The sequence below is a fragment of the Misgurnus anguillicaudatus genome, chromosome 14 (genome assembly GCF_027580225.2).
Source record: "Misgurnus anguillicaudatus chromosome 14, ASM2758022v2, whole genome shotgun sequence".
Classification (NCBI taxonomy): domain Eukaryota; kingdom Metazoa; phylum Chordata; class Actinopteri; order Cypriniformes; family Cobitidae; genus Misgurnus; species Misgurnus anguillicaudatus.
Window position 1 is genome coordinate 24,958,698 of NC_073350.2, and position 23,875 is coordinate 24,982,572.

General features: G+C 35.5%; 2 protein-coding genes across 3 annotated transcripts; one reads left to right on the forward strand and one right to left on the reverse strand.

Annotated features, from left to right (window-relative positions):
* Positions 1-209: 209 nt before the first annotated feature.
* On the reverse strand, positions 210-12,621 carry xk (X-linked Kx blood group (McLeod syndrome)). Of its 2 annotated transcripts, none has more exons than XM_055184174.2 (3): positions 12,528-12,621; positions 5,879-6,141; positions 210-2,225 (listed from the first exon to the last, which is right to left on the reverse strand). In XM_055184174.2, the coding sequence occupies exons 1-3, from the start codon at positions 12,575-12,577 to the stop codon at positions 1,414-1,416; spliced, it is 1,125 nt and encodes a 374-aa protein (XP_055040149.1). In that variant the 5' UTR covers positions 12,578-12,621; the 3' UTR covers positions 210-1,413. The 2 variants fall into 2 exon arrangements, with proteins under 2 accessions (XP_055040149.1, XP_055040148.1); XM_055184173.2 differs by lacking the exon at positions 12,528-12,621 and adding an exon at positions 7,729-8,109 and having other exon boundaries at positions 212-2,225.
* A 4,380-nt stretch (positions 12,622-17,001) lies between these two features.
* Positions 17,002-23,789, forward strand: grpr (gastrin-releasing peptide receptor). The gene is made up of 3 exons (XM_055185228.2): positions 17,002-17,619; positions 19,095-19,446; positions 21,958-23,789. Exons 1-3 carry the CDS (start codon positions 17,231-17,233, stop codon positions 22,339-22,341), a joined length of 1,125 nt encoding a protein of 374 aa, XP_055041203.2. The 5' UTR covers positions 17,002-17,230; the 3' UTR covers positions 22,342-23,789.
* The last annotated feature ends 86 nt before the right edge of the window (positions 23,790-23,875 follow it).

The window sequence follows — 23,875 nt, forward strand, 5'->3', positions numbered from 1 at the left end:
TTAGACCATTAGCATCACGCTAAAAAATAGTTTCCATATTTGTCCTATTTAAAGCTTGACTCTTCCGTAGTTACATCGCACACCAGGACAGACAGAACATCAAAAGCTGTGATTTTCTAGGCAGATATGGCTAGGATTGTTACGCCAGAATGAGAGTATAGTCCTTTCCATATCTGCCCTGAAAATCGCAACTCCTAACCTTCCGTCGGTCCCAGCACACAATGCAACCACAAAAGAGTCAATATTTTTAGAGTTTTATTTTTAGCTAATGGTCTAATCAGATTCAATGGATTATGCTAAGCTATGCCAAACTTGTGGAATTTCAGCCGTTCCATAAGGGGCTACGATACAATCAACTACCCAACATTTTGGTTCTTTACTGGTTGTACTGTACTGTAGCAAAAAGTTAATGATTAATGTGCAAAAAAGTGCAAGATAGTAAAAAAACAACTAATACATTTTTACAAGATTATGAAGATCATGAACTTGGTTACCGTGCCATCATGTGAACCTGGACCACAAAACCAGTCATAAGTTGATGTTTTTTTTAATTGAGATTAATACATCATCTCAAAAGCTGAATAAATAAGATTTCCACTGACGTATGGTTTAAGACAATATTTGGCAACTATTTGAAAATAAGTCAAAAATCTAAATATTGAGAAAATTACATTTAAATTTATTAAATGTAAAGTCCTTATCACAACATATTACTAATGATAAATACATTATATTATCAATATATCTTTATGGAACATGATCTTTACTTAATATTCAGATTTTTTGCATAAAAAACTATAATTTTGACCCATACAATGTATTTTAGCTATTGCTACAAATATACCCATGCTACTTAGTACTGATTATGGTCCAGGGTCACATATTTTTAAAGCATTTTCAAGCAAATTCTTTCGTTTACTTTTAATATGCTTAATTCCCATAAGTTTGTGTTATATGACAGTACTCTTTCACTGTATAAAGAGATTTGCTGTAATAAAACAAGCTAAAAAATGGCATTAAAAATGAACCTGAGTGCGTTTGAAAACAATTTTAAAGCAATGCCCTTTTAAAGTGAAGGAAAATCAAGGCCAAAAGCTTAAAACAATACCAATACAAACTTTTAAGTAAATCAGTGCTTCGAGTGAATGTAGATGCTATAAATTGTAACAAATAATTACACACACACACTAAACATGGAGGAACGCATCTCTGCATCACATGACAAAAGCAGCAATTTCATTTTGTTAAGGTTTTTCACATGCACTTTCATGGATCATGCTGGCTCATTTGCCCATACAGGAGAAAAGTATATTCATCTCCTTGATCGCAGCAAAAGTTGCATCTTACATTCCACAACCAAGAAACAAGGCATTCAAAGCACTTTTGATCCCTAGTGGCACTTCATTTTAATCCTCAGATGCATAAACTCTGAATGATGTCCCCTTTAGTAACACAGGGCTGGTCGTCTCCGATGTCTTTCCCCGGTGACTCTGACAGGGACTTGGTCCTCATGGAGCCCGACTGAGTAAGAGGCCCACGAAGCAGGCAGAGGGTCCCACAGCAATTGCAGAAACCCTGGGCCGGGCTGGATGAGAACAACTGCCTGCAAGGGTGGCAAAACTGGTAAAAAAGCATCATAAAGAACAACGCGGTGACATAACTCAACATCAGCAGAAGTTCCAACACTGGGGCGTCCACGCCTTGGTAAATCTCAGTCCGGTAGATGTACCACATCAAAATCAACCCTGCGTTCTCCACAAAGCGAAGGGAGTAATACACCGCCAGCCGCCTCCACCTCTGACCCTTATCGATCAGATCGGGGTCGTCCAGTTTGAGCTGCACAGCCGACCAGCAGAACACGTTTATTCCCGCGTACAGGAAGGTGAGCATGCAGAGTACAATGGTGGTCCCCACGCGAGTCAATGTCTTCTCTATGTTCTCCGGAAACGGAGAGCGGCTGCTCCAGAAGAGAACCCAGGGGTGCAGAAAGAATAGGATGAAGTTGGCCGACACCACCGGAAGGATCCACACCCTCAACACGGAGCCGAAGAGCACCAGCACGGTCACGCGCGTGGCAATCTCGAACCCTCGCCACAGGAAGACGCACAGGTACGCCAGCGGATGAACAGAAACTTCGTAATCGTCGTAGCGTATTTTAATGGCCAGAATGTTGCAGCGAAGGGCTCCGTATACGATGGAGAGAAGTGAAATGACCATCAGGGTTCCTGGTTGGGAAGGAGAATAAAATTTGATTATTATCTCCATCAGTGTAAAGCTGCATTATTACCCTAACCCTAAAGGCCTAAACCAACAAGCACTACCATAAGGGCTCTGTCAGACATGATACAGAGTCATGATTTCATTGCTCTGTGCCTCATGGATAATGGGGTCAGACTGATTCACTATCCATTATGATCTGCAATACTGTTGTCAAGGACAGAGCACACGGCTGTGGATGACTGCAAATCTGTTAGGTAGTAATGACCCTATAATTCATGTCGGGGAAGTATTCAATCTAGTGTGACTGTCACTGTGGTATGAGTGGGTCATGCATATGACTGACAAGGCATAACGGTTATTAAACCAAAGAACAGCTTGCAAATCCACATGGCTCCTTATGCTTACATTGTACAGTGCAAATTATATTATCAGTGTATGATTTGAAAGCTGAATTATAAATAGATTGGAGGGAAACCTAAAGATCCATGAATGTTCCTGAAAGCATCTTCTGTGCCTCAATGGAAGGAAGGAAATCTCACCTTCCTGACAAAGGAGGTCACAGGTTTGCTTGTTTAAAGGGACACTCCCCTGGAGTTAAACATTTGATTTCTACTGTTTTGGAATCCACCCAGCCAATCTCCGGGTCTGGCCGTACCACTTTTAGCATAGCTTAGCATAATCTATTGAATCTGATTAGACCATTAGCATCGCGCTCAAAAATAACCAAAGAGTTTCGATATTAACCCTATTTAAAATTGGTCTCTTCTGTAGTTACATTGCGTACTAAGACAGACAGAAAATTAAAAGTTGCGATTTTCTAGGCAGATATTGCTAGGAACTATACTCTCATTCTGGCGTAATAATCAAAGACTGTGTAGCTGTAACATGACTGCAGCAGGCGTAGTGATCTTACACAGTGCCCGCAAATACCCCTTGGTTAGCAGGGGACTATTTTCAGACACTGCTTAATATCATTGCGCATCCTGCAGCATTGTTACGGCAGCAAAGTCTTTGATTATTACGCCAGAATGAGAGTATAGTTCCTAGCCATATCTGCCTAGAAAATCATAACTTTTAATTTTTTGTCAGTCTTAGTACACAATGTAACTACAGAAGAGTAAAGTTTTAAATAGGAAAAATATCGAAACGCTTTGGTTATTTTTAGTGCAATGCTAATGGTCTAATCAGATTCAATAGATTATGCTAAGCTATGCTAAAAGTGGTACCGCCAGACCCGGAGATCAGCTGAATGGGTTTCAAAACAGTAAAAATCAAATGTTTAACTCTAGGGGAGCTGGAAAATTTGCATATTTTCAAAAAAAGTGGACTGTCCCTTTAAAATTTGTAACCTGAAAATATTGGAGAATCTTAACACTTAGTAAATGCATTTGCTAACATGAACTAACAATGGGCAATACAGTTTTCCAGCATTAATCTTTGTTAATGTTAGTTAATGCCAATACAGTTGTTCATGTTAGTTCATGGTGCATAAAGGGGGGGGGGGGGTCTAATGGTATTTTTAATGCATTCTGGCTTCCTCATGCTAAACATAGGCAAATAACCTTTTGAATAACCTTGTGACGGAGTATTTCTGTGTCAGAATGCACTTCGTAAGGATTTGTACAAGTTTCAGAAAGTTTTTGCAGGTACAGTGGAATTCCTTATATGGGCACTTTCCCCAGAATTGTGCAGGCACACCCCGACCAAGAGCTGACACAAAATCAACGTGATCAAATAAGTGTTTTTTTGTTTTTGAGTGAAATTTAAGCTTGTGTAACTTCCCAAAGAACCCAGCATTATGAAAACAACGGAGTTGTGCAAGTGTTTGTTTAACGGTGGATTTTGTTGTAAAACTGCACCAACTGTCTTTTTTTGTTGACAATTTTGTTGGTAAGTGCATAATGCAAGCAACACAAACATGTAGTGAATCATAAGTTATCCGGAGATAGTGGGATAATGTTTTGTGTGTGTTGCATGCTCCTGATTTGCTCTGCCCGCTATATGCTAAAAGTGGTACCGCCAAACCCGGAGATTGGCTGAATGGATTCCAAAACGGTAAACGCGACTTCCAGATAGTATATTAAAGTATATTAATTTTGTTCATATTTCATATCTAATGCATATCAACTATTATACTGAGCTATGTGTTAAATTAATGTATACAACGTTAGCTTTGAATTCTTGCCTGGCTGCCAAACCTCTACACTGTGATCCATGCTCGTCACCTCCCATCGTCTTAGCATACCAAGACATTTTATTTTCAACAAGGTATTTGCTTCAGAGATCAGTTAACCACTAGCCAGACTGATAAATAATACAGACAGGAAGTTCACTTCGGTTCAGGCACGCAAGCGAAAAGTGCGTAACCGTTATCGATAAAACCATCTATATGAAAGATGCAATACTACTCTATAGGTACTCTAGAATAACATAACGTGTGTTATGTGACCTTTAACTAATGTTTAACAGATACAACTTTTAGAAATGTATTAGTAAATGTTCAAATTGCCACAAACTAAGATTAAAAATGCTGTGGAAGTATTGATCATTGTTAGTTCAACAAATACAACCTTATTGTAAAGTGTTACATATTATTCTTATTCATGTCATAACTTCATTTTCAAAATCGTAAAATTATTTCTAGATTTAAACAAAAAATCTGGAATTTTCTATGTGGACTTGCACTGTATGCAATTATGTTGTTTATTGTTGCAGTAAAATGTGCAGAAATAATGTTTTCTGAACAATCAAGCATAGCAAAACTGCAACATCAAAGGGCATAATAAGATCCATTTCGATTCATTTATTCCAGTTCATTGTGTACAAAAATGCTTTCTTCCAAAAAGCATTTCTTTGCTTGTGATCTTCAAGACAGTTTGTAAAATGCCCTGTAACAGTATCTGCCAAAGCGCTCTATTTCTTTAAGCTGATATTCTCTGAAACAAGTGTGCGTCCTTGAGATAAGAAGAGGAAATAGATAGCGCTCAAGTGTGAGAAGGCATTTGGTGTAGTAGGTGCTAGTATGCAGTGTTATCATATGTGTTGAATGTATCAGTGAGAAAAGCTTGTTAAATTTAGATGGGTGATGCTGAAAGCCAGTCCTTGTTTAAAAAGAGGATTGACAATACTTTATACAGAAAACTTTTGTTGGGTATTTTAATTGTATTTTTTAAAAAGTATTTTTCATGTAAAAAATATGCTATGCTACTGTGTATAAACCATATATTATAGAGCAAATACAAAAGCCCAAGTAACTAAAAAATCAATTGCATTTAACAATGCACACTTGCATTTCCCTGCCAATACTTTATAGATGGTGTGGAGAATTGCCAAATATAACATCAAGTGGCCTTCAATAAACTTCAAAAGTTTATATGCTTGCAATTGCTTTACTTTGTGATCTGCACATCACAAACACAGAATAAGGAAAACAATGCAGGAATAATAAATTGTCTTTAAATGAAATTGTTTTCATGCTAAGCCTTATCATCACAGTTTTATTTCTCTGAAAATATAAACATCAAACATATTGATTTTAAAAGTCAATGTAATGTGACTGTGAATTGCTTCTTTAAAAGTCTTTATTTATACCCAAAACATCTTCTTCAACGCTCTATTTTAAGTGTGTGAGAGTGTGTGTGTTCTCTCTTCATCTCACCTCTACCAATAGAAACCCCTTTCTGCAGTACACATATGTATAGCTGCAGTGTAAGCTGGGGTGCAGATCCCAGAAAGGCCTGTATGACGGAGGTTCTGGCGAAGGCCGCCCTGTGGGTTACTAGCTTCCCATCCGCCTGCCCAACTTCTTGCTCCACCTCGTCCGCCTGTCCCTCCCTGGGCATCTGCTTTTTACGGGTGATGGTGACATACGGCTCCTCCACCTTTCCAGCACTGCCATAGATGCAGAAAGCATCCAGGCACCTAGAGGAACAACACTTTTTTATACATTTATGCAAATGCATGCAATTGAAAGTCGCTGGTTGGTCAATACTGTGCTTCAAACTTGCTGACAAACAACCTGACAGATATGATAACCAAACTTGTTCACCATATCATAGCACCTACTGTAAAACTGAGTGTTCTTCCTGTTGCATAGCAACCTTCATGTCAGAGACGACCTCCTATACCAGAAGGATCAGCCTGATCACACAAATTCGTACATATTTTACAAATATATAGTTAGCTAATTCGTATAAACACATGCAAACGAATTGTATAAAAATGTACAATTATTATAAAAACAATAATCAAAGGCCAAATGCATAAATGTAAACTATAAATGTAAAAGTGCAGTTGTTCTACTTAAACTGATGCATAAAAATGACTTTTGGTACTGTAGTTTTGTTGGTGAATTTGCATCAACGTCAATGTAATCACAATATAACATCTTTGAAACACAACATCTTTATAATGTATATGAAAAAACTATGATGTACCGTATACATAACATCTTGAAACACGATATATATGGGAAAAACTATTGATGTACTGTAAAAAAGCTGTCTATATCACATTCAAGTCCTTTCTTTCCATCTCCATTGTATTATTTTAGATTACCCCGAGGATAGGTTGTGTAAAGCCTCGGTGGGCAATCTGTCCATCAGATTCATTCAAAATGCAGAGGCTAGGTCTCAATAGGTAGATTGTAGATGCGAAGTGTTGAGTGAGCTTTTTCTTTTATTAAACCTTGACAACAGCCTCTGCATTGAACACAAACAGGGTGCGGGAGTCTCACATCCCTTAATCATAATGTGAATTATGTGTGTTAAGAAGGTCCAAGGGATCTTTCACGAACAATTCATACAAACTCACTGAAATATACACCTGAATTATACATGGACCCACAATGGATCGAAACGGTGTACAGCTTTCTCTGAATGAGCTAATAGAGAAGGCAATATCCATACATCAATTATGCACACAGTCAATGGATGAACAGGAGATTTAAAGTGGATCACTGGGAGGCCTTGGCTAAAATAGAACACCAGTAAATATTGAATATAATTTGATTACTATTTGGGCACTGCAATTGTGCATGACTGGTTGGAGGACACGACTGTGGCAGAATATGTGCAACAGCGTTTGGAGAGCGCATTTAAAACGCGCTTCTCGGCGTAATTACGCAGTTCCTAAATAAAAAACCCGCAGATTCCAGGACAGTTAATGGCACACAGTCCAATGGGTATCATTTACAGGAACACGAAACCACGAGACCATCCTGACTTTACTGTGGGGATACATTTGAATGGTTAATAGTTCATATTTAAAAAAAAAAAATACAATTTATGCGCGTAAACGTGCATATAATGTAATTTACTGATCACGTTGCTCATGAAGGTGGCTTTAGCACATTATAGATAATGACGATATGTACACACGATCTGGAAAAATAGATTTAACGCACAAAATTATTTCCATGTATTCATCCAGAAGACGCGTTTATCCAAAACGATTCATTCAATTAACATTTTTTTTCATATTAATTGCATTAATAATTTGGCTACTTACCGTATTATTGGCCCCAGTTGTAATATATGAAGAAGAAGCACCAGAGGTCTGTCTCTACTCAGGTCTCTGTGGATAAATATTAATGTGAGCTGCACCAGCACGGATGGCACAAGCGTGAACAGAAGCGTAAAACACTGCCAAATCTTATCACCACCGGAACGATAAGTGCTACTCAGATAGAGAGCAGCCGTCGTCTCGGCCGTAAACAAAGAGACCGACACTAGGACAGAGCTGGGCAGTCTCATCCTCACTCAACCATCTCGTGTGTATGCATTTTGAAATAACAGTGGTCGCGTGAACCACCAGCCGCAGCTTCACAGCTGATTGTCGTGGAGAATGGCGGTATTACGAGTGTGACCGTTAGAGGGCGCAGTGAGCTCAGTTTTATACCTCGCTTTACATTAATGGCATCCAACTATCACAATGCATACCTATACATATAATAATACAATTAATAACATGTGATCGTTAACATATAGTACATAGAGTAATAAAAAATAATCTGAAAATGTTTTGTAATTCTTCAAATTTACATCATTTTCACATTTTTGATTTTTTAAAATAGTTTTTTACTTTCTTTTGTACTATCTATATAATTTTTTGTATTCTGTGTGGAAAATTTCAAGCTTTTCACTATGTCGCATTGTATGTGGCGGTGCATTTGATGAATAAAACTTGAAAATTGAAGCACAATGGTCCAATGAATAAATTTAATTTAAATAACATTTTATTTCAGGTGCCATATCACCAAACTAATATAATTCAAAATAACTAAACAGAAGAAATAAGAGATAGAGGCACTGAAGGCTTACATTTTAAATCAAATGTTTTTTTATGTGACTGTGAATATCATTTTTTATTTATTTTTTATTTATGTAAGTACAAACAACAATGAAGACTCAATAAAGTGTGTAAATATTAACCAGATATATTAAAATTAAAACATTTGATCTTTAAATAAACAATCGTAAAAGCAACAAAAAAGTAATATTTTGTATCGTAGTACGGGGTACAAATTTGATGGATGAACTTTTTTTGTGGTTAGAAAATTGAAATACCTCCAGTCGTGACGTCATTTTGTAGGCAGAGGTTTTCAGTTTTCACATCATTTAGGTTTCTTTCCGCGTTTCACAGTTCAACATAAATTACACGTCGTCACATTTTACATACCGTCATCCTGTATATTTATATTTATTTTAATTGTAAGGTTGCAGTACAGTAAAGTACAGTTATGGACTACAACAGTGGTCTTGTTAGCAAACATGGCTCGAGAATGCTTCCGGGTTCTGTGAGTACAAACCTTTTTTTACAGTCTACAAACGGTATGTTATTATTAGGGGCCAGTGCTATTTTTATTTAGTGTTTTAAATCGGTTTATCTGAACTGTTAGGTGCTAGCAGCTTGTTTCTTGAAAATTAAAAAAAATTCTTCAAAAATAAAAAATAGTGGAAATGTTGAAACAGTTTATCGTTTTATATAAGCGGTTAATATACACTATCATTTGTAACATTCATGTTGAATAATGTATTGCTTGTCACGACTCTAACACAATAAGAATATTTCTGAACGAAGTAGCCTAATTTACTTTATCATTATCTTCAGTCGAGCGACCCCTCTGCTAATTACGTGTGGTTTTTGTTTTATTTTTTATTAATTTACCAACATTAATTTATTTGCATTTTAAATTACTTAAATATCTAACTAACTTAATCACACATTCAGAACTGTTTATAAACTGTAAATTACAATTAAATTCCAGTAGAGGGCGCCCTAAGCACTAATCATAATGTATGACAATGTCAGATGAGTCATACATTCACAGTATGTATTGCACTAGCTTCAATACAAGACTACATAGTTAGTGGTGTGGTAAATGAACTGGTAATTTAAGGACTGTAGATTCAAACCCTAACATAGTTAATGAGCTACCACCATTGAGCTAGGGCATGCAGCCAAAGAAATGCTGTTAAATTCCACGTTGTAAAGTGTCTCAGTATATTATATAGACATCTGAAAAATTTACTATTCATGGGATGTATAAGGTTTATTGTAGTAGACAGCTCTTGTTTGCATTTATGCATTCTGAATTCATATGTTTTGTCATAAGCTCTCATACTGAAGTGTCTGCTACTGTGAATACATGTATGAAGCACTTTAGATGAAAGTTTTATCAGTAAAAGTCTCCTTTAGCTCAAGCAGAATTTGGCTACTTCATACATTTTTTTATTTTTTTTAACAAAAGTGTAAGAATGTGTGTCATTTTCCTTTTTAATACATTTAAAATTGCTGTCTGCTGTATATAACCTTTAGCACATACAGTAGTAAGTGAATAATATCTCATCTAACAAGTGAAAATGTCAGGGGAAATGTGAATGTGATATCTTACTAAATGATACAATATACGATATGCAATATAATAGTGCTTTATTTTTGTAAAATCAATTTAAATAATAATAAAATATATTTTAAACTGAAAATTATATAGCAACATACATGTTTCACATTCTTGAAAGTCTCTCTTATATCCATTAACTCTCAATGCAAAACACTCATGCAACTTTTGAAGCAATGATTTTATGTTAAATCACAATAAAACGGACTTTAGATGGGTTTTTACAGGCAGGGTCACCTCCATTCTGCTCTGGTTCGTTATATTCCTCGGGGCTCTGAGAACAGGATTAGTATTGGCATCTTTCAAGTATGACAGATACACAATATGTTGGATATGAGAATGTACGATAAGTTACACACACACATTTTCTGCTGAGACTAAGAGTGCAAGCAAAAATAAAAAATGCATGTAAGATGAGATTCTATTGATATGGGAATAAAGCTTGCAACAGTAAACATCACAATGAGGGGTCATTGCTCTATTTTGCTTCCAGTCCATAATATAAAAAAAAAGAAATCATTGTGGCTTTCCTGGGGTTGGCACCAGGAAAAATTACACTGTACCTTCTACATAGCATTGTTATTGTCTTTGTTATTTATGCCTAATTTAAGGACAAGAAAAAAACCATTTATGTGGGTCAGCAGTGTCATTTTAATCTAAAAATCTTGAACTTGCTTGGTCTTTGGCATATATGCCATTATCAGGTCTCCATAACTTCAGAAATTAATTACTCAGAAAATTACCCTGCCAAAATCATTTCTTGAACATCCTTCTGGGGAAATCAGACAATGCGTTAACTTGACCAGCATGCATTATAGCTCTGCAGTAATTCAGCCGCAGTACTAAAGGAAAATGCAATGCAGTGAGTGATTTTCATTGAGATTTGCATCATTTCATTATTGTGAAAGGTTTGTGTAAGTTTAGCTGTGTCACTTATATTAAAGATTTCTAAGTTTTCATTTCAATGTCAAATAAGCCAATTACTTGATTTTTGTATCGGCTTGAATGTGCTTGCTTATGACTAACAAAAACCTTACTCTGTTCAATCACATCTTTCATTTTCATACATGTACACAGCAATTCACAATAGCAGATTATGTGTGAGTGTGCATACTTTTAAACACCTGTATATGGTCCTCTTCCTACTTTAAAAAAGTGTAGAGCATTAGTTTAACTTCATTGTCATTCACCACAAAGGCAACTTCAGCTTTTAACCAAGGCTTTAAAGGTCCTCATCTATTATACTTATCCTCTTCTGCAGAAACTTTTCCAGGAAAAGGCAAATTGTCTTAAATAAACCTTAATATACCTTGATTAAAGGCTGAGATGAAAAAATGGGGGAAAAGAAAATACATGGTACATAAATACAGTCTTTTCATATCTTGAACAACCTTCAAAGATAAAGCTTCATACATTTACACATTGAATTCAGCATGACAAGCTGAATGTTAAATTACACAGACTTATAAAGCTTTACAGTAAAAGAAGCTGTGAATCTATTGATCAGATCTTTATAGTTATATAGTGTATTACTGGTTTAAGATCTGATTGGAATAAACAGTGCTACTAAATTGTTACTTTTTAAATTTGCATTTTTGCCTTTTTGGCAGATGCTAATCCAAAGCTATTGATGTGCATTGACGTTATACATTTTATCAGTGTGTATGTGTAATCCAACGCATGATCTTTGCGTTGACAGTTTCTTTAATCCAAAGCGACTTGCAAGGTATACATTTTATCAGTGTTTCCTTGGTATTGAGCTCTTAAACTTTTAAACTTCTTATACAATAACCAATTGAGCTACAAAATATAGTATGAAGATACAGCTATACAAGCAATTTGCATTGTTTTGTGCCACATTTTATGATATTTCATACTTCTTTGCTGACTTTTTGCCAACAAAACGTTTTGTTCAATGTTATTTTTTAGCTTCAAGTGCTCACCACCTTTCCATCACCATCACCCACCTCATACTTAGCCGTCAATCAAAGGTACAAATATATTCTTGCCTAGAAAATCAGTACCATTGGTATTTATTGCCTCCCAGGTTACACAATTCATACAATACAATAATACATTTAATTACTCAGTCTGTTCTTAATGTTTCAGAGCGAGACAACCTGCAATTACAGTATGTCGTTTTTGAGAGCAATGCAATTTTTGTATAACATGTACTGAAATGAACTTGCTATGATTGCGAGGTTGCTATAGTTTCTTACCCATGTACGTGTATAAATGAATGAAATGAAACCGAGTTATATGAGCAGCTTTACTTCATGTAGAAGTCCATTAATGATGTCCATCTCCACTCCAGTAAGCAACCTCTACCATCAGCACCTCAGTCTGTTCTTGATATTTTATAGTATGAATGGGACACAAAATACAGTGGCAAGAAAAATATGTGAACCTTTTAAAATAATAAAATGTGATCTGATCTTCCTCTAAGTCAAGATACATAATGTGTCTAAAAATAATAACACAAAAAATGCAATGTCTTTCATGTCTTTATTTAGAACAACCAAAAAGCTCTTAGTGCTTGTGGGAAAAGTATGTGAACCCTTTGAGTTAATGACCTCAAACAAGTTAATTATAGTCAGGTTTTAGCACACCTGGAGTCTTGTTAAGATAATCCGTTTGGAGGTGTGCAACTTGAAGGTCCGACGTTTGTAAATAATCCGACATGTTTGTTGTTATTTTTTCTGAACTGGCGCATGCCTGTGACGTAAACGCGTATGCGATTTTTTCGTTTTTTGCGATATTACTCTTTAGATCATTTTTAAGATTTCCACTCTGGAGGGTGGTTTCACTTTCTTGCATTTTTAAGCACCCAGAACGCTGTCGCTGTGTAAACGAAAGGCACATTCGATAAAATATTTTTACGTTTTCACCCTCGAGCGTTCTCGTGTAAACAGGCCCTAAGGGTTCACTTGCTTTCTCCACTGCCATTTTGAATGTTGAATGAGTGTGTTCAATAAAGACTTGAAAGATCAGAATTGTTTTGCACAAAAATTTTTAGACAGTTTGGTAATACCCTTGACTCAGATCACATTTTATGACAAATTTATTCAGAAACCTTGAAATTCCAAAAGGTTCACATTCACATACTTTTTCTTGCCACTGTACATGATTATAGGGTAATTTGCCCTAAAGTGGGACACTGCCTATTAATGTGGGACACCAAAGATCTAGCGTTTGTAGGTCCCCCAAAAATATAAATGCCAGTGAAACTATGAAACAAAAGAAAAACATCACATGACTCCTCAAATGTCCAGTCATAAGGGTGCAGCAATCATCAAATTGGATGCACATTTCACAGAAGTCTGGAATTTAAAAAAATGTCCCACATTAAGGCAATTCACCCTACATTTATGAACGGTTATCCAAAACAAAGTTTAAAGTGTAATAAAGTATAAATCAAACCTACACTCGCATTAAAAAAGATACATTGTCATTGGGAGCTACCATTTAATAAAGGCACAGATATGTACCTTTGAGGTATTATGCATGCACCTTTTAGGTGCAAAGGTGTACTACCCCATTGAAAGCTTTTCCTTCTTGTGTCCATGTTCTTAACTAAACTAAAGGAAAATTACATTTTTATTATCATGAACCAGTATTGGTTTTGATTATTGCTGTGATGTGACTATAAACGTTCATTTTCATTGACCTCTGATAACAAAGCACTGGGTTTCTCTAGCTGATAAGAAGCAAAGGTCTCATAACGTTTTCATACACAGTCACTCTGAAAAAGTTACGGTAAGTTCGATGACCTTTGACGTGATTTTTCGCAATTCATGATTTAGCTTTTCCTCATTTCACACTTCATTATAACTTAATTAGTTTTTATCTCACAGCTTAATCTAAACATCTAACATTTAAATATGAATAGCGTCCTTAATTAACATCAAATATATATATATATTTTTAATTCTTTGAGAGCAACGTCCAAAATGCCAGACATCAGAGTTATTATAGATTCACAGTCAGACAATAAGAGACTTATCTGTCTGCTTATGAAACACAATAAAGAATGACATTTAATCAACAGCGAGTACTGGATGCTTCAATAATTGCAGCACAATTACAGAGGGTGTATGTTTTTCTAATCCTCCCTGTCTGCCTATCTGGAAGGATAGGCGTGTCCTAGATAATATTCTTAAGGAAAAGATATTCAGCTTTGGTGACATTTAGGAAAACCAATAGACACTTCTGTGGAATTGTAAGAAAGCATTGAAACATATATTGAATAAAAGGTTACTGAGAGTGTATTCCAGTCCTTTTACAACTCAAAAATAATAAGCCCCACATAATAAAGCAGTAAGTGTCCTTGATTTTCTGTCTTTCCATAGGCCATTGCATTCAGTGGCTCAGATTTAATATTGTAATACTTTTTGCTTAACTTTATTACCATTGTTAATCCTAATCACGGAATTGTAATTCAAACCAAATATCTCATGGTTTTATATTATCTTAAATTAAGCTTTAATATTTAAAACTATTTGCATTTTAATAAAAATTTATGTAGCCTTTTTAAGACCCACACATAAAATTATTTAAAGTGGTACAAGAGTAAAGAATATTTTTCAGATTGTGTTATGTGTACTGTAAGAAGAGTTATTGGTACCACTTACAATAAGGTTGTATTATTAAACATGCATTAACTAACATTAACAAACAATGAACAATATTGTTTCAGCATTTATTAATTTTTGTCAAATGATAATTAATGTGCATTAACTAATGTTAACCATTTAAATGTTTGGTTTCAATAATATATTAGTAAATGCTAGTAAATGCACACATGTATGACATACAGCCATTGCTGTCTGATTTGCAATCAATACCACAGATTACGGGATTACAACACTACAAAATGAGAAATTTCATGGTTTAATGAAAAAAAAAACATTTTCATCACCACACACTTTTTAACCATAACATAAATCATTACAGAAGAAACATGAGAAATATATATATATATATATGTATATATATGAAGAGTTTCGTTGCAAAACGAGATAAATCCATTTTTTAACATTTTTATCAAAACATGTTTATTATTATGTTATCATGTTATTATTTTGTTTTATGGTGCTACTTAGCTGTATTTTTTAAGTTATGAAGGTTTAAATCAAAACAAACCAACTGCAGTTGCATTGACATTAATTGGAATGCACAACCAAAAAACGAGATTTCTGAACAATTAAAAAACGGTGTTTATCTCTTTATGATATATATATATATATATATATATATATATATATATATATATGACTTAGATGGAAACTTGCTGGATGAATTTCATTAAATCGTCTTTCTTTAGCCAATAGATTGTCTTGACAGCACAGACTCAATCTACCCGTTTCATTCATGCGTGGTGAAGATAAGCTTCATATTCACTGTTTCACTTTTATTCATTCTTATAATTTCATAACGTTGCTGTAATCATTCTTTTATGGAGCTCACAGATACTTATAATAATGATAGGGGTTGTGCTCGTGTCTTAGACACTTGCATAGGTTCTGGGAAGGAGCTCTTGAGTGTTTTCTTGCCAAGCAACATCAGTTCAATACAATAAGATCTTTCAGTTTCATCCAAACCAACACTTTAAACATATTTAAGTGGACAGCTATGTAATATTTATATCTGGTGTCTTATGGAGTGGTTTAATAGCAAATGCATTTGGTCAAATGGATTCACCTTTACGTAGTGGTCTAAATGAGACACACTGTGCCCACACTGTAAAAAAAACAACTTGGTTTTGCAAGTCAATTCAACCTACTATTTTTTTTTTGTTTTGGCTTAAAAAAGATGACATAACCAAGTTAAAATAATAAAATAATAAAAGTTAATAAAATGCAGCGTAATTTTTACAGTGCATGATAACAATCAATTTCAGTTCAGATAATTAAAGTAAAGCAACAGTTTTTAACCTACAATTTAATTTTATTTATACTATGCATCTTCTAAATTTTTTTTACATTGCCACAAAATCTGCTTTTTTTTCTCTCTCATCTGAAACTATTTGGGATCAGAGTGCAGCTCCAGTTTTGTTTAGTGTATCTGAACTCCATTAAAACTCTATTTTTCTAGTGATTAATAGTTTCTATGGAGACATAAAAGTCTTTGTTCACCCTGTGGTGGATGTTCTGTACTTCCACAGCGTTTTCACACTTGGGTACAGTTTGCACACAAATTAATTTCATGTTTGCATCAGATTTCAGGGTGCTGATCTATGCATACTTTTTTATACACTGACACAAAAACATTTTTTGTTTCAAAGTTTAAAGAACCTTTTATCACTACTAGGTACCTTGTGCAACATTCGGTTCTTAAATGTTCCTTATAGAGCTTCTATGACATTGTGAAGTGTATAAATCTACATACTGTAAATTTACTGATCTACAGTTGCCAGAGGATAGCTGACATTTAATGCTCAGCTACACAGCTGGAAAATATTACATTAATAATAATATCTCTACAATAAAAGATGAAACAAAAATCTAAAGTACAGTCTGTCTTCAACTTTTTAAAACTAAAGGTCACCATCAAAATTTGTATCACCATCAGTTTACTGTCTGCAGATGATCACAAATACTAAGGTGGGAAACTTACTACATTCTGCAAAGTGATGCCACAGAAGCTCTCCAAAGAAGTCAAATCAGTCAAATGTTCTTAAAATAATCGTTTCTTATATCTTTTTTATCATCTGTAGATGACCATCTATCATCTTTACCATTACAAAGAATGAATTATGCAGATAGTGTATTGTCAAAGACTTAACGACTTGAATTAAAATTAATGATGAATTAATGCAGCTTTTCAAACGAAGTGCGCAAACGCTATTCGTTTGCAGCTCTCTGCAATGTGTATATATCTATAATAAATCTATATTTTACGCACTGTTCTATATCAGAACTTGAACACTTAAGAGCGCAGGCGCACCAATGTGACATATACAAACCAACCTCACATGGATCTCCATTTGCGCACAGAGTTCACAGCAGAACCGCTGGAGAAGATTACCACAGTGCCAAGCAAAAATGGATTAAAGTCCATATTGTTTGTGTATATGGCATCATTTGTCATTGGACACGATAGATTCGCAACATGTCTTTTGACGCAACATTGGCTCCGACAGCGGATGCCCAGTTTCTGGAGCGGAACACCAGCAGCGCATCTGAATATTCACACCTGCAGTCAGGTATCATCATTGCCACCGTGTACGCGTTGATTATTATTGTGGGATTAATTGGTAACGTGACGCTCATCAGGACGTTTTGCATCGTGAAGTCCATGCGCAATGTTCCCAATCTGTTCATGTCGAGTCTGGCTCTCGGAGACGTGTTGCTCCTGGTCACCTGCGCGCCCGTGGACGCCAGTAAGTTTTTGACGGATGAGTGGATCTTCGGACGGGTGGGTTGTAAACTCATCCCGTTTATCCAGCTAACTTCAGTCGGGGTGTCGGTGTTCACTCTCACGGCGTTGGCAGCGGACAGGTAACAACATTTTATGTCATATAGATATTTATATTCTGATTAATTAATAATATTGATTAATATTCACAACTCTTAAAAATAATTTTTTTCTGTTTGGCTGTTCCATCAAAGACCTTTAACGCATAGAACATGTCTGTTGCGCAAAAGGCTCTTAGTGCAGACTATAAGGATTTTTTTTATACATTATTTAATACATTAGGTTGCACCAACAAAAGTCATGTTTAAGGGTTATATGAAGTAAATCCTTAAATGAACAATTTTGTGGTATCATTTCTAACTGTCCTCTATGCACATGGCACCAATTTTATGCCACAACTTTGGCATTTGCAAGACGCTTTCATCCAAACACCATGTGTGTTTCCTAAGAATCGAACCCATGACTTTGTGCAGCTAAAACCAACACTGCTACAGGAACATTGCTTTGTGTTTGACTCAGTGGGTGATAGGAGCAGATGCACGGACGTGAAAATCAACATGCCTAATGACGGAGAAAAAGAACTGCATTCAATTCTCTGCTTGTTTGTGTTGATGTCAAAGCACTCAAGAGAAACCGTGAAACGATGCATCCCCAGAGCTATGGATCAATTGAGGGTCGACTTCCTCAGGACTGAAATGAAAACAGTCAATATTGTGGTTAGGTGGAGATGTCTTATGCAACTTAATAAAGATTAACAAGAGTAACATATTAAGAGAGGTATTTTAACTTGCATTTGACCATAAGATGCCATGAAGGTAATATTTACATTTATGCATTTGGTAAATGCTTTAACCCAAAGTGCGTAACAATTTTATTATGGGTTCAAACCAATGAACTTTTGTGCTGTTAACGCAATGCTTTACTACTGAGCTCAAGCACCAAAACTAAGAAGGTCTGGTCTGGTCTGAGACTAACACTAAGAATGAATCGCATAGGCAGTGTGCCTCTAAAAAGGAGGAAAAGGGCAAAAGGATATTTCTGTAAAAGACTGTTCCTTTTATTTTTTGAACATGCATGTGGTTTGAGATGTTATTACCCATGCATGCAGGAGGTGTTATATTTACAGATTGTTAAAAATCACTTGTGATGGTAGATGGCATGTTTTTCTTGGGTTAGCATAATAGGCTTTAAATTGGTAAAGTACTTCCAGATCTTTCAAAAAGCAGTTGGCCATAACCAATTGCCTTCAAAGAGACATTTGAAAAGTAATTTGAAGAGTGACAAGTTAACCGAGAAAATATTAATGAATGGCAATAACGCTGAGAATTGGATTTTTTAGGGTTTGGATAACTGCACTCTCAGACTGTTTAGATTATAAAATGTATAATTTCTGCATATAAATGTATTCATTTTACCTTATTTAATATACTGTGCCCAATAAACTTTCCCAGCTAAATTTTTTATCATTTTCTTTTGATTTATGTTCTTTTTTTATTAGGTTTGAGTTTGAATTTATATGAATCGTTGAAATTGCTTTCTGTCCTTATCTGTTTCCTAGATACAAGGCCATTGTCAAACCAATGGACATCCAGACGTCACATGCCACACTAAAGGTCTGCCTGAAAGCCACTTCAATTTGGCTGCTCTCCATGGTGCTGGCCATTCCTGAGGCTGTGTTCTCTGACCTCCACACCTTCCACATTCCTAAAATCAACGAGAGCTTCAGAGCATGTGCTCCATACCCTCATGAAGGAGATCTGCACCCCAAAATCCATTCCATGGGCTCTTTCCTCATTCTTTACATCATTCCTCTCCTCGTCATCTCTGTGTACTATATCTTCATCGCCAGGAGTCTGATTCAGAGTGCGAGTAACATGCCTGTGGAGGGAAATGCCCACATAAGGAGACAGGTGAGGTTAGATGACTCAGTTATTTAAGTTTAACAAAAAGAGAGGTAGATAAGTCTAGGACCATATTAAGAGTCTTGGATTTTTATCATCAGTGAAATCTTGGATTATATTTAAAATAGTATGGCTCTTCTATAGGTAAACAATTATGAAAGCATATTAAACATGAGTGCTTGCAATCCGTGAAAATGCAGTTTTCTTTTATTAGGGAAAGATCATGTACACCTATATATAACGACATACACTCACCTAAAGGATTATTAGGAACACCATACAAATACTGTGTTTGACCTCCTTTCGCCTTCAGAACTGCCTTAATTCTACGTGGCATTGATTCAACAAGGTGCTGAAAGCATTCTTTAGAAATGTTGGCCCATATTGATAGGATAGCAACTTGCAGTTGAGATTTGTGGGATGCACATCCAGGGCATGAAGCTCCCGTTCCACCACATCCCAAAGATGCTCTACTGGGTTGAGATCTGGTGACTGTGGGGGCCATTTTAGTACAGTGAACTCATTGTCATGTTCAAGAAACCAATTTGAAATGATTCGAGCTTTCTGACATGGTGCATTATTCTGCTGGAAGTAGCCATCAGAGGATGATTACATGGTGGTCATAAAGGGATGGACATGGTCAGAAACAACGCTCAGGTAGGCCATGGCATTTAAACGATGCCCAATTGGCACTAAGGGGCCTACAGTATGCCAAGAAAACATCCTCCACACCATTACACCACCACCACCAGTCTGCACAGTGGTAACAAGGCATGATGGATCCATGTTCTCATTCTGTTTACGCCAAATTCTAACTCTACCATCTAAATGTTTCAACAGAAATCGAGACTCATCAGACCAGGCAACAGTTTTCCAGTCTTCAACTGTCCAATTTTGGTGAGCTCGTGCAAATTGTAGCCTCTTTTTCCTATTTGTAGTAGAGATGAGTGGTATCCGGTGGGGTCTTCTGCTGTTGTAGCCCATCTGCCTCAACGTTGTGAGTGTTGTGGCTTCACAAATGCTTTGCTGCATACCTCGGTTGTAATGGGTGGTTGATTAGATAATTGCATTAATGAGAAATTGACCAGGTGTTCCTAATAATCCTTTAGGTGAGTGTATATGCTATCAGTTATTATATTGTGACATAATATATGCTTATTATTATATAACATAGTATCATAATTTATGCTTAGATAATATCACTTGTAATAGTGACTGCATTAAAGTTGAAATAAGTTATAAAAATTAGTATTTACACTAGTGGTCTCAAATTTTGTACCCAACTTTATCAAAATGAATGAATTGGTTTCTGCCTTATTTGTTTTAATCTGCAAAAAAATCTGGTGGCAAACTGGAAAATATAAATAAATAAATAAAACGTATTTAAAGGAAAACACCACCATTTTTTTTAAATATTTTACTATCTTCTCACCTCAACTTAGATGAATTAACTATATTTTTTCAATGTGTGCACTTTTAATCTTTGTACAGTGCCTCGTAAATGTGTTAGCATTTAGCCTAGCCCAATTTATTCCTATGGCTCCAAACAGGGATGAATTTAGATGCCACCAAACACTTTCATGTTTTCCCTATTTAAAGACTTTTACATGAGTGGTTACACAAGTAATTATGGTGGCACAAAATAAAAGTTTTGTTTGGAGCCATAGGAATGAATGGGGCTAGGCTAAATGCTAACACATTCACGAAGTGCTGTACAAAGATTAAAAGTGCATGCATTGAAAAAAGATAGGTATGTATTCATTCATCTAAGTTAAGGTAAGAACAAAATAAAATATTGAAAAATGGTGGTGTTTTCCTTTAAGATTAAATATTGAACAATCTCTTAGTTTACATAAAGCATTTAATGTTATATCTATTCATAATTCTGCTTTCAACTCATGGTTGGGTTAACAACAACCCAGCATAGGCTTATTTATAACCCAGCAGAATACTGTTGTTACAGTAAAGCTACAGAAATCTTCATTTTTACATCTTCAATTGCTTTTGATTTGTGATACAGTTGCTTTTGTTCACGAGTGTTTACAATCCCTGCTGTCCCATTGTTATGTGCCTTAATCTTTGAAAATGGTACCAACATTGACTGAAGCTTTAATGCTAAGATGAAATATCATCAATGAGACCATTTGGGATCAGTTCCCATAATGGAAATAAATGTGTAACTACAAAGAAGTCAGAGTGGCAGTCCCCATCTCGAATGTTTATACCAAATCATCATCAGTTTTATTATAATGGTTCAAACTGACATGTGCACATATATAGTTCTGCTCTGCTTTATTCACAATAATAATGGTTTCGAATAGACCCATCTGAACGGCATTATGTCGGTCTGGTCAGATGCACAAATAAGGGGGCATTCATGTTTTGACGGCGTCTTTAAATTCTGCAGTCATCAAAGTATTTTAACATGGGAGGGGAATCGAAAATATTTTCAAAAAAAAATATCAGCATATTTACATTTATACTTCTGTAATATTTAACTATGTGCTCTCTGAACCATAGATTGAGTCACGGATGCGTCTTGCCAAAACAGTGCTGGTGTTCGTGGGCCTTTTTGCCGTCTGCTGGCTCCCCAACCATGTGATTTACCTCTACCGTTCCTATCACTACACAGAGGTGGACACTTCACTGGCCCATTTCATCTCCAGCGTATGCGCGCGTATCCTCGCCTTCACCAACTCGTGCGTCAACCCCTTCGCTCTCTACCTGCTCAGCAAATCTTTTCGCAAGCAGTTCAACAAACAGCTTTGCTGCTGCTGTTCGTCCATCATCATGCGTTCCCAAAACACAGCGCGTAATAACACTCGACTCAGCTCGCTCAAGAGCACCCAGAATCACTCTGTAGCCAGCTTCAGTCTTATTAATGGAAATGCTGTTTGTCAGTAGGCTTTCTTTTTGTGTTAAATAATAGTATTAAATATGAAAAGGATTAACATTCATATGAAGATAAAAAAAATTCAAGTGGTGTCTGTTTGTTATTGTTGAATTGCAATTTTACCTGTAATTGGTGTTTGCTCTTTTTGCTCTGAATGGACAAAGAAAATCCAGTTATGGAAAAAGCAAGAGGACAATTGTTGTTTCAATGACTTGAAAATATTCTGTTTGGTTAGTCAGTTTCAAAAATATAAGATGAAAAGACCATGCTTGTCTATAATAAATGTGCTTTTAGAGACAAAGTCATACAATGTGATGGAGCGAACCAATGTTATGTAATATTTATTTATTTAGTTTTATCCTACGTATTTGGATCAGTGTTTTAAGTGAGACTTGTGGTTAAATGTGAACAAATATAATGGTCTTATCTGCTTTACATGTTAAAGGCGGAAAGGGTTAAATATTTTTGTAGTTTAAATGTTTATATGTAGAAAAGTGGTAACACTACAATAAGGTTCATTAGTTAACATTAGTTAATGTATTAACTAACATGAACAAACATGAGCAATACATTTGTTACAGTATTTATTAATCTTTGTTAATGTTAGTTAATAGAAATAAAGCTTTTAATTGTTTTTTTCATGTTAGTTCACAGTGCATTAACTAACGTTAGCAAGATTTTAATAAAGTATTAGTAATTGTTGAAATTAACAAATATTAATTAATGCTGTATAAGTGCAGTTAATTATTAGGTTATGTTAACTAATGTAGTTAACTAATGAACATTATTGTAAAGTGTTACCAAAATCTTTTGTAGTTACTTTTTTCCAGTTAAAAATAAATCTATATTCTAAAAGAAACACCAGAAAGCATATCCCCCAACCTCAACCCAAAAGTAATATCCAATGGTGGATTATCAGGGCTACTGATAGTAAACATCACAGTTTTAAAGAAAGGAAATAATAGTTTTTCAAATAACAAAATCTTATCCCTTAGTTTATACCTAATTATTTCTAAATGTGGTTTGCTGGTCAGACATATTTCAAGATTTTTTTTCTTTCAGAGTTTTTGGCAGAAATCAATCCATAGAAAACAAACTGCTGTCGTGTCCAAATATAATTAATATAGGATTTGGGGTTTAAATCATTTTAAAGGCCCTGTATGGATTAATGACTCTATGGATTATTGACGGATGCTGTTGCATTACTTGGTCAGTATTGTGTATGTGGTAAACAGGAAATTGGTCCCGGGTTGCCAGAGGAACATTTTTATGAGACACTTCATCTTGTAGTGCCTTTAGGGAAGGCACTTTATTTTTCTTCAGGCTATTGGTATTAAGAATCCAGAAAATATAATTTTGCTTTTTGATTCCTCACAAAATGCGTTCTCGTTTTTGCCGAAGCATTGAAAAAACGGACAGCTTTTTAATTAGTGCTTTGTCATAATGTCCTTTTTGACCCCCCCCCCCCCAAAAAACAAACGTGTGCACTCTAAATATGATGGGTTGTTTATAACTCACTGCTGGTAAATACCGCTGGGTTAAAAT

What these genes read in the sequence shown, in the direction of transcription:
- xk (XM_055184173.2), bottom strand. Translation starts at nt 7,973, where the DNA reads ATGAGACTGCCCAGCTCTGTCCTAGTGTCGGTCTCTTTGTTTACGGCC. An exon ending in CAACTGGGGCCAATAATACG is followed by an intron (nt 6,142 to 7,728) that starts GTAAGTAGCCAA and finishes TTGTTCCTCTAG; the next exon opens with GTGCCTGGATGCTTTCTGCA. An exon ending in AGGGGTTTCTATTGGTAGAG is followed by an intron (nt 2,226 to 5,878) that starts GTGAGATGAAGA and finishes CTTCCCAACCAG; the next exon opens with GAACCCTGATGGTCATTTCA.
- grpr (XM_055185228.2), top strand. Translation starts at nt 17,231, where the DNA reads ATGTCTTTTGACGCAACATTGGCTCCGACAGCGGATGCCCAGTTTCTG. An exon ending in ACGGCGTTGGCAGCGGACAG is followed by an intron (nt 17,620 to 19,094) that starts GTAACAACATTT and finishes TCTGTTTCCTAG; the next exon opens with ATACAAGGCCATTGTCAAAC. An exon ending in ATGCCCACATAAGGAGACAG is followed by an intron (nt 19,447 to 21,957) that starts GTGAGGTTAGAT and finishes TCTGAACCATAG; the next exon opens with ATTGAGTCACGGATGCGTCT.